The sequence below is a fragment of the Bison bison genome, unplaced genomic scaffold (assembly GCF_000754665.1).
Source record: "Bison bison bison isolate TAMUID 2011002044 unplaced genomic scaffold, Bison_UMD1.0 scf7180017864167, whole genome shotgun sequence".
NCBI lineage: Eukaryota > Metazoa > Chordata > Mammalia > Artiodactyla > Bovidae > Bison > Bison bison.
In genome coordinates, this window is record NW_011494739.1 from 2,998,936 (window position 1) to 3,010,034 (window position 11,099).

The 11,099-nt window shown below is 44.5% G+C and overlaps 1 protein-coding gene across 1 annotated transcript in view; it reads left to right on the forward strand.

The window, feature by feature from the left end:
- The window catches only part of CASS4 (Cas scaffolding protein family member 4), a 34,908-nt gene extending 25,414 nt beyond the window's left edge, over positions 1–9,494 (forward strand). Inside the window, exons 4-7 of the mRNA XM_010841806.1 lie at positions 1,750–1,830; positions 2,943–4,253; positions 5,128–5,205; positions 8,529–9,494. Coding sequence (XP_010840108.1) covers positions 1,750–1,830; positions 2,943–4,253; positions 5,128–5,205; positions 8,529–8,939 — 1,881 coding nt within the window. The 3' untranslated portion in view covers positions 8,940–9,494. The remainder of the gene's footprint in view (positions 1–1,749; positions 1,831–2,942; positions 4,254–5,127; positions 5,206–8,528) is intronic.
- Positions 9,495–11,099: the final 1,605 nt, after the last annotated feature.

Consider the following 11,099-nt stretch of genomic DNA (forward strand, 5'->3'; position numbering starts at 1 on the left):
GCCTTATCCGTGGCCCTGCTCCGCCCTGGTTTCTCCATCTAAATTGTTGGCTCTCAGCGTCACGCTGACCTTGCATTTCAGTTTTACCATTGAGAGATCTTCGGAGCTTCAGTTCTGACTCCAAGGGACCCATCACCACTCAGAAACCAGCTTTGTGCCCAGGGAACCCAGACATGCTCAGAAGAATATTACTATTATTTGAATTCTGAATATTTAAAAAATTTTTACTTTGCATTTGTAATGCTTTATATCCATGCATATATACACACTGGAGAAAAGATTGGCAACCCACTCCAGTTTTCTAGCCTGGAGAATCCCATGGACAGAGAATCCTGGTCAGCTACAGTCCATAGGGTCACAAAGAGTTGGACACGATTGAGTGACTTACACAATATATACACACACCTGTATACACATATCTGCACTTTTTAAAAAGTAATAGTAACACGAAGGATATACATCATAGTCTTAACATTATTGTTGGTTATCTTAACACTGATTATCTCTCGGGGAGGAAATTTCAGAGGTTTTTTGTTGTTTTTTTTTTTTTACCTTATTTGAATGTAACTGGTACATCAGTTTTGTAAGACATACTTCCTATAATCAGAAAACAACTTCACTCACTTCTTAGCCCATCAGAACTGCCCCATGGCCATGCTCTCCCCTGCCCACCACTCACAGGGGAATGGCCTGGATGCTTCAGCCATGCCTGCTTCCTGGAACCAAGCCCAGAGACTCTGAGGTTTGAGATCTGGGGTGGGCCCTGGGCAGTAGGAATTTTAAAGCTCCCAGTTGGTTCTAAATTCAGGCTGGTTTGGCGACTTCCTGGTCGCTCCCAGGTAGTAAGAAATCTCCGTGGAGGAATTTAATGTTCTGAGCAGGCTGTACCAAAATTCCCCCTGCCTATAAAGTGAAAGGAGGAGACTTGGAGGAGACTCATAGCCTGACTCTCTTCAGTGATTAGGACTCTCACTGCCGAGGGCCCGGGTTCAATCCCTGGTCGGGGAAATAAGATCCTACAAGTCATGATGTGTGGCTTAAAAAAAAAAAAAAAAAAAAGCCCCAAACAAAAACCCTCTCCAAATTTCAGCTTCTTTTCTCTTTCTTTGAAAAACCTGTTCTGGTGTTCTGGTGCTCTCACCTTACCTTGGAATATGGAACCTATTTTTCACGTCCTAATATATGTATTTCCTAATTGTTGCACCTCCCCACAAATGTCTATTATCTCTAGAGATGCCGTGTCTTTTGCTCGTTAGTGGGTGTACATATGTCACTTAGTTCAGTGGCTAGTCATTAGTGGGCACTTAGTAAATATTTGCAGGATTAATACATGAGTTATAAGCACAGGAAAATTTCTACTGGGAAAAACAAGAAAGAAAAAAGACATAGTAAATTCCAATCTTATGTTTAGTCTTCTTTAATTCAGTCTTAAGGTGAACTTACAGAAGGAAATGAACTGCTGTTTTTAACTCAGACAACTGCAGCTAATTCTCTCTATGGTTTGTCCCCACCTTTGATTGAGAAGGTGCCTTTTTTTATAAAACACAGAGCCCATTGTTGAAAATATACTCAGAACAGCACACACTTGTACCATAAAACCATCATGACTGAAAGTCCCAAAGTCTTCAGTGATTTGTGTTTTCACTTGGGAAAAAAAACAAAACAAAACACCAGCGTTGAGACAGTTTGTGATGTGCTGTCACCAGGAAGGAAAATTTCAAGTTGACCTTCTTCGTGGTCTTTTCCCAGGAGCCAGGCATGCAGCAGCTATATGATATCCCCCCCAGCCCCCAAAAGGCAGCACTGGGTCCCCCGGCCAGCCAAACAAACGTAAGTATGATCGGCACTAAGATCTGAGACTGTGCAAACCTGAACCGCCTCTGGGAAATGTTGTTTGCTTGGTCAAAATTAGGAACTCAAATCCCTCATAGCAGAATTTACTTCACTGGAGGCAAAACTTTTAACTGTGACAGTGTTCAGGAACCAGACAAGTCATGTGGTCTAGATAAACCCTTTGACTTCCGTACGCCTCCGTTTCTCTTTACAAACTTACTGTGAGAATTGACATAATCCCTGTGAAGGACCTACTACAGTGCTTGGCACAGAGCAAGAGCTCAGGAGACTTGAGATAAATGCTTCTTGCAATCTACCTTGGAGACATGTTGTGTTGAGGTAGGTTTTTATTTGTATGGAGGGGAGATGACTTAACTTGAAATCTGTAATCCATGCTTATCAATGGATTCTGTCACATGCATACAATAAATACACCTATGCCCAAGGTGGGCTCTCCAGGTAGTGCTAGTGATAGAGAACTTACCTGCCGATGAGGGAGACATTCTCTCCCTGGGTCAGGAAGGTCCCCTGGAGGAGGGCATGGCAACCCACTGCAGTATTCTTGCCTGGAGAGTCCCATGGACAGAGGAGCCTGGCGGTCTACAGTCCATGGGGTTGCAGAGAGTGGGACATGACTGAAGTGACTCAGCACGCATGCGCTTATGCCCAAGGTGGCTTCTCAGCAGTGTCATGAGGGATGCACAGGAGTTTGTTAGATGGAAGGCAGGGGGTTGAGTGGACACTGAGAACAGAGGAACCAGCTTGGACAGAATTGAATATAGCCGTGCAGGAGAGCATTTTGGGTTCAGAGAAAGGTAAGCAGCCTGAGTCGCTGGACCTTGAAGGAGGGGAGTGCCACGTGTGGTGGCAGAGGCAGAGAGCGAGGAGACTCAAAAGCAGTCTGGAGCCAGACTGTGAAGGGCTTGAGTGGTGGCGGAAATGGGAAGCCACTGCAGAAACTTGAGCAGAGGAGTGACCATCAGGCTTTTAAGATGCACAGTGCCCAGCGCTTGGTGGCTCCTCAGTGTAATACACATGCATCCCCCGAGTCACTCACACTGTCTTTTCCTTAAACTAAATAACGGGTGACTTTGTGTGGTTCTTCACAGAGGCAGAATATTCCCCCGACATCAAGCATCGCCTTAAGGAGGGGTGGTTGCAACACACTGCCAAGCCCTCAGAAATCGGAATGGATTTATGACACACCAGTGTCTCTGGAAAAGGCTGATGTAAGAAATGCATCTCCAAGTAGCTCTGTGGAAAAATCGGGGCACCATGTCCTCCCCAGGTGTATGTCCAGCTTCCACAGCCCTCCGAGCAGCAGAGCAGGGACTCTCAGTCCACACCCGCAGAAAAACATGCCCATGCAGAAAAAACTCAGCCTTCCAGAAATTCCTTCTTATAGCTTTCCACTAGCCAAGGCTGCATTCCCTTTGGATGAAGCTGTCAGCTACAAGGTTCCTTCAAGTTTTCTGATCCCCCGAGTGGAGCAGCAGAACACCAAGCCGAACATTTACGACATCCCTAAAGCAAGGCCAAGGGACCCCCAGGCTGGGAAAGAGCTGGGGAAAGCCAACGTGCCTTCAGAGAATTCCTTGGACCATAACTCCCCGTGGTTTCCTAGCCAGGCAGCATCGCTGTCCCCTGAACCAGACAGCTCGTCTGTGTCCAGCTCTGACAGTAGAGCCAGCATTCTTTCCTCCTGCTCCTCCACATCCACTGACTCTTCGTCCAGCTCCTTCTCAGAGGAGTCAGCCAGAGAGCTCCCCTTGGACCTGGACTTGGCCAGAGAGACGGTCACAGTTCTGCAGCACAAGGTGGCCAACTCCGTCGGGAGCCTGATGCTCTTTGTCAGTAGGAAGTGGAGGTTCAGGGACTCTCTGGAGGCCAACATTGATGCAATTCGCAGGGCCGCTGACCGCACAGAGGAATCCTTGAAAGAATTCCTGGATTTTGCCCGAGGAGTCTGTGGGACCACCTGCAACCTCACCAACAGTAACCTTCAGGCCAGAATTAGGGATCAGCTACAGACAATCTCCAACTCCTACCAAATCCTGCTTGAATCAAAGGAAAGTCTGGAGAGCTGCGATTGGTCCCTGGAAGTCCTTGTGACTGACAAAATCCAGAACAGCCCGGATGACCTGGAGAGATTTGTCCAGGTGGCACGGATGGTTCCGGAAGATGTCAAGAGGTTCGCCTCCATCATCATTGCCAATGGGAGGCTCCTTTTCAAGCCGAACTGTGAAAAGGAAGATCCCGTGCAATTGACCCCAAGTGCAGAGTTTAAGCTTGCCAAATCCATCCAGCTTCCCCAAAGGGAGATTGAATCCTATCAAAGGAACACTCCTTTTCATAAGCAAAAAGAAAGCAAACACTCTCCTGAACTATTAGAGAAGAATAGGACAAATGTTTGTGAACAGGTGAGTTCAGAGTTCCACGCGGTATTAATAAAATATAAAGGGGCTTTCCATTTTTATCTGGAGTGGTCACCCATAAGTTAGATGCTGAGAATCTACTATTTCATCTTTGGGGAGGCATGAGTTCCATTTTCCAGAAAATAAAATTCATGAAGGTAAAATTCTGTATGAAATCTTACTAAGAAGAAAGATTAATATTAAGACAAACAGGATGTCTTCTGGACATTTTAGGGTTTGGGGCTTACTTCTGATGCTAGGATAAGAAAGGATTCTGAAAACCTTTTGAAACCTGTTTTTTGAGCAAAATTTTTATCTCACCATCAAGTTTCCTTGCACTTTGGAAAGTTATAAACTGAGTCATTGTCAGTGTGCTTCTTAGGAACATAAGAGGAAGTATAAATACTCTTCCAAATTGTCCATGGTCCTAGCAGCCTCCAGACTCTAGTTACTCTTAGAAATACTTTCCTCCATGAGATGAGGCACTATAGTAAGACACCTTTAGTTCAAGAATTGCAAGTTGCAGGAGATGCAGCAGATAACAGGGGCTGTGTCACAGGATAACTTGGTGCTTTCGGCCCCAGTCTTGGGGTTTTCTGCTGACATGCCTGGTGGTGCAAGAGCTTTAACACACTCCAGAGAAGCTGGACATTTAGATATTTTTCATTTCTGGTTAAACTCTGTGTCCTTCTATTAGGTTGTGTTGATAGGCAAAATTCAGCTCTTCACCTGCTAAAATCTCCTTTGTTGGCAAAAGGTATCATAGGCAGAACTCAACAAAAGCAGAAAGAGGAACGCTCAAGTTTTAAAGTGGATTAAATGGCTATACAGTAGGTAAAGACCGTTCTGGTTGGTAATTCGAAGGGATTGTATGTTTCAGAAGTTGCCTCACCTGGAAGAGAGAGAGAAGCCCATCTTGGAACAAAGGTCGGATGAAAACAGCGACTTGGAAACACAGGTAAGTGATGATGCTGACTGACTCTCCAACCCTTCTGATTGACTGAAACGCTTTATCCCCAGAGACATCTCCTGCTGTGAATAATTCAATATCACAGCCCTGACCCACCTGGGAGGAGACTTGGTTTTGTCATGGTTCTTCCTTATTTACAATAGAAGGAACCCTGGAGATGAACTAGCCCAGTGAGCCCCCAAGCGTGGAACACGGTCCTTTGACCATTAGTGAAATAATTCTAGGTCCTCTGCAAGTTTATCAATGACCTGCCATTAAGTCACATGGCCTAACATTCTTTTTTTTTCCCCCCACCCCCACCTTTGGCTTAAACAATAGAAATTTATTTTCTCACAATTTTGGAGGCTAGAAATCCAAAATCAAGGTTCGTTTCTTCTGCGGCATCTCTTTCCCTGGCTTGTACGTGATCATCTTCTCATTGTGTCTTCACTTGATCTACCCTCTATCCGTTAGCGGTCTGACATTCTCTTTTAATGTTTCTGATTACAACAGAAAAACCATTTTGGTTTGAGGCTTGTGTACCTTCAGCACGTCTTTGACATATGATATTCTTTTTTTTTGAAATCAAAGATGTTATCATTGTGCTTAATTTTAATTGGTTACCTCCTATTGCTGGCAAATGATACTAGTTTTCCATTTACCAATTTAAACAGTTTTAACTTAAGTAAAAACTGGATCTTTTAAAGACAAATATGAAGCCAACTGAAGTCAAGAGGAAGGTAGAAACTTCATAGCGTGTGAAGGTTTTATTTGCATAACTGGAGCCTGGGAACCAGTGAACCCACTCAACTTTCTGGCTGGGGGATCAGGGTAGGCAAGAAGGGTCAGAGTTATTCAATGATATGGATAAGATTGCTGCCTTTTCAGAGGCCAGCTAGGATAATAACCCAGGCCTCCTGATGCTTAGTTCTGCAAACTCCAAACCCCAAACTTAGTGGCCTGTCACATTGCTAAAAGTCATGCTATTTTATTCAACATGAAGTCTGTCTTGGACTAGCAGTTCTCAAATTTGAGAGTGTGTCACAGTTTCCTATAGGGCTTGTTAAAACCCAGAGAATTGGGTCCCACCCCAGTGTTCAGGATGCAGTAAGTCTAGGGTAGGGCCTGAGAATTTTCTTTTCTAATAAGTTCTCAGGTGCTACTGGTGCCGTGGTCCAAGGACCACACTTGGAAATATCCTGCTTTAGACTGACTGCTTCTTAGTGTGGGTAGAGGGACCACTGACCATTGGGCGGACAATTCTCCGTCATGTGGGATGAAACATTGAGCATCCCTAGCCCCCTGACTGCCGGTATCCTGTGGTGCTCCCTCATCAGTGTGACAGCCAAAAATACCTCCAGAGATTTCTAACACCCCAGGATAAAAGGCAGTACTTTGTTTCCCTACAGGTAATACTCTCAAGCTAAGATGCCAACATTCCTATTCCCCAGATGGTTGCTTCTCATTTCTAGCCTCTGATGTGTTCTTCTCATGTTTCCTGCCCCTCCAAGAGTCTACCACAGCTAACACTCCAATCTTTTCTTCATCACTTGTCCTTGTTTATGCTGCTACAACAAAGTACTGTAGTCTGGGTGGCTTGCAAACAAGAGAAATTTAATGTCTCACTGTCCTGGAGACTAGGAGTCTAAGATCAGGATGCCAGCCTGATCAGGTTCCGGTGAGAGATCCCTCCCAGGCTTCAGACCTGGCAGAGGACACAGGTGGGAAGCAAGCTCTCACATGACCCTTATAAGAGCACTAATCCCCCACCCTGGGGGCCATGAACCACCGAGGAAGCCTTAATTCTAGTCACCACCTCCCAAAGGCTCCATCTCCTAATACCTTTACCTTGAGGGGTTAGAGTTTCATGATACAGATTTTAGGGAGACACAGTCAGACCATAACGCAGTCTGAGTGCTTCTGAGCTGTGAGTTTTGAGATCTTAGATTGGTAAAAGGGTGCAGTGTAACAAAGAATGAGAATTTCAGACTTGCTGACTCGGCTTAGAGCTCCAGAACTTTTTTTTCAATATTTATTGATGCATTTGGCTGCACCAGGTCTTAGTTGTGGCGTGTGGGATCTAGCTCCCTGACCAGGGATTGAAGCCTGGGTCCCTCCATTGGGAAGGTGAGTCTTAACCACTGGACTGCCGGGGAAGTCCAGCCCTCCAATCTTTATTTTGCTAATTGAGTGACCCTAGGTGACCTCTTCTCTTCTGGGATACTCAGTCTCCTCACCTATCACCTAACAAAGGGGATTTTGATTGTTACCTGGGGTGGCTGACACTAAATTTGATGCAGAGAATCTTTCACTAGTGAATAGGCTTTGGTGCCACACTGCAGAAAATAAAATTCACGAAAGTAAAATTCTAAATGAAACTTTAACTAGCAAGTAAGATAAATATTTTAATCTTAAAGCAAATAGGTCAGTATGTTTTGATTTCTTCTGGAAATTTGGGGGAATTCAAGTTTACCTCTTATACTGGAATTAGGAAGGATTTTTTTTAAATGCTTTAAAATCTGTTATTTCAGTAAATTTTAAAATCTCACCATCAACTTTCCTGCATTTTTTTAAATTTATAAATTTAGGGGACTTCGCTGTGGTCCAGTGGTTAAGACTTTGCCTTCCAGTGCAAGGGGTGTGGATTGGGAGCTAAGTTCCCACATGCCTCAAAGTAAAAAAAAAACAAAACAAAATGCAAAGCAGAAGGAATATTGTAACAAATTCAATAAAAATGTTAAAAAAAGGATCAACATAAAAAGAAAAAACTTTTTTAAAAAAGGTATAAATTTAGTCATTGTCAGTAAGTTTCTTAGAATGGGTTTCTAATGGTTTATTGAGAGGATTGACTATAATTTTATGTGTATTTAATATGAATGATTATATATAACACAATATATAAGGTTATATTTATAAGGAAGCTTTAAAAAGGGTTTCCCTGGTGGCTCAGCAGTAAAGAAACTTCCTGTCAATGTAGGAGATGGCAAGGACCCAGGATTTGATCCCTGGGTGGGGAAGATTTCCTGGAGGAGGAAATGGCAACCCACTCCAGTATTCTTGCCTGGAGAATCCCATGGACAGAGGAGCCTGGCAGGCTACAGTCCATTGGGTCACAAAAGAGTTGGATAGGATTTAGCAACTAAACAGCACAACATGCTTTGAATTAACATGAATTTGTTAGGCAGCATGTTGCACCTGCACGTGGGGCTTCCCAAACAAAACTATACTTTTTCTTATAAAAAGTCTGCAAATTAAGCAAAAACAGAAGAGAGACAACCACAGCCTGTTGCTCGTGTCTCTCTCTAATCTGTCATCTTCTTCCCCTTCTCTAGAATCCTAGCTCCCTGGTCCCCAGGCCTTTGAGTCAGCAGAATCCCGAGAAGAAAACCCGTCTTTCTGAACATTGCCGCCTCTATTTTGGGGCGCTCTTCAAAGCCATCAGCGTGCTGAACAGCAGCCTCCAGAACAGCCAACCCCCCGAGACCTTCATCACGCAGAGCAAGCTGGTCATCACGGTCGGGCAGAAGCTGGTGGACAGGCTGTGCCGGGAGACCCAGGAGCGGGACGTGCGCAATGAGATCCTGCGGGGCAGCAGCTGCCTCTGCAGCCTACTCAAGGACCTAGCGCTGGCCACCAAGCACGCCGTGCTCCAGCACCCCAGCCCCACTGCCCTGCAGCACCTCCTGGCCGAAGCCAAGAAGCTGGAGCAGCACGCGCAGCAGTTCAGGGGGACGTTGGAATAAGCCTCGTTCTCCCTGTTAAACTCTTCACTTCAGTTGCACACCCACAACCTGTGCAAGTCTGTCCTCTGGGAAAAACCAACCTGGGGGTGTGCAATAGATGGCAATCGTCATGGTGCCCAAACCCAGTGTTACCGAGGGTCTGGGCAACTCCAGGATATTGGATTATCCCACAGAGTCAGGGAGGAGTTAGGTGTGAAGAAAGGACCTATGGTGTAGGGCCAGTGTATGAAATGAGGTTGTGGAATGCAGTTTTTTATATTAGCCCAATGTGTGCCTGTTTTAAGTTCATTCATTCATTCAGTACTTATTTATTGGGTACCTATTGTATGTTAAATTCTAGGTGCTGGGCATGTAGCACAGAATCAGACCAAGGCTTTGCCCTCAGGGCATTTACAATCTAGTGGGGAGACAGACAAATGATGGAGAAATACATACACAATATATTAGGTGCTAGGGAGAAGCCTACTTTTGGGCTTCCTTTGGGGCTCAGTGGTAAAGAACCCACCTGCCAATGCAGGAGACGTGGTTCGATCCCTGGATTGGGAAGATCCCCTGGAGAACGAAATGGTAACCCCCTCCAGTATTCTTTCCTGGGAAATCCCATGGACAGAGGAGTTTGGCAGACTACAGTCCATGGGTTGGCAAGAGAGTTAGACATGACTGAGCGACTGAACAACAGGGAGAAAATAGAATATGAGAATGGGGGCAGAGATTATTTTCAAGTGATTAATTTCTGTTGCATCTACTAGAAAATGCAGTATAATTTTCAGTTTGGATAGAATTAATCCTGTGAGACTGGTACAAATTCTGTATCTGTGACTTAAACCACACATGTATATATATATATATTTGCTGTTTTATCTGAACAGAGTTAAACAAACATGTTATAAGTAGTGGTAAATTTGCAATATAACATGTTCTATTGGGTTCCCTATTTATTTTGTACATTATAGATTCTGTGTTGATAAATTCAACACATGGATTGAGCATTTAGTATGTTCAATCAGAAAAGGTTTATACCTCAATAGTCTCAAATGTGTTACCATTTATAATATTATGTCAATACAGTCATGAATTGAAACATCCTTTGCACCAATCTTTTCTTTGGAAAGATGTTTGATCTGTGTCACTTGGGTTCTGGTACCAAAGCAAAATGTTTATTTGTGTCACGCAAATGCTTCTCCCCAAAGTGTGCAAGGAGAGGAAGTAGAGGCCAAGTTTGCACATGCAACGCTAGCTCGGGAAAAGTAGAGCCAGGAAGTGTGGTATAAACAGCAGCCCTATCACTGGGCACAGATCTGAGAGTGGCCCAGAATTCCCCCCCACTCCCCCACGCCAAGTCAAACACCTCCTCTTCCTGTCCTTGCAGCTGGGGCTTTAGTTCATGTTTCTATGGTTACATCATCACTTCAAGGGGAGGTTCATGTCTTCTATGTGTCCCTCTGCCATGAGCCATCTCTAGGCTGGAAATTACCTGAAATGGTACCAGCTGCAGTTCCTATCTGCTACTCTGCACTTTTAAATTGTTGACTACCAAAAGACTGATAGTATACATCAAGTTACTCTCAGAGTCCCTAAAGAAGGATCCTGTCCTGGTGAGGCTTGGTTCTCTGCACTAGAATGGAGACATTTTCTGGGAGCAGCCGTGATCTATGTCAGTTAGGACTTCTTCTGATACCATCTCTCTTAAGCAATAAAAGGAATTTATTGACTCAAGTATCTTAACATAATCCAGGGTCAAGCTGGCTTCAAAAACAGCTGCTTTGGGTACCCCCAGCAGAATCATCAAGGCCCAATTTCTGAGTCCCACTTTCTCTGTGTTAACTCTCATGGTTTCAAGGTGTCTGCCATGAGTTATGGTCTTTATTGGTCTGTGGCCAGAGGGGAAGAAAGAGTCTTAGATCAGATGTCTGCCCCTAACAACTCCATGGTAAGATGGGTGTATAATACCCAAAGTGTCCTAGACCTGGGATTTACCCCTACACACGGACACACACAGACACACAGACACACAGACACACAACACACACACACACACACACACACACACACAGCCATGAGTTCCTAGACAGATAAGGAGATGGCTCTAGCAAGAACTGTGAAATTACTTCTTCCCTTACTTCAAAGTAACAAGTCAGCCTGCCATAATCTCATGGATGC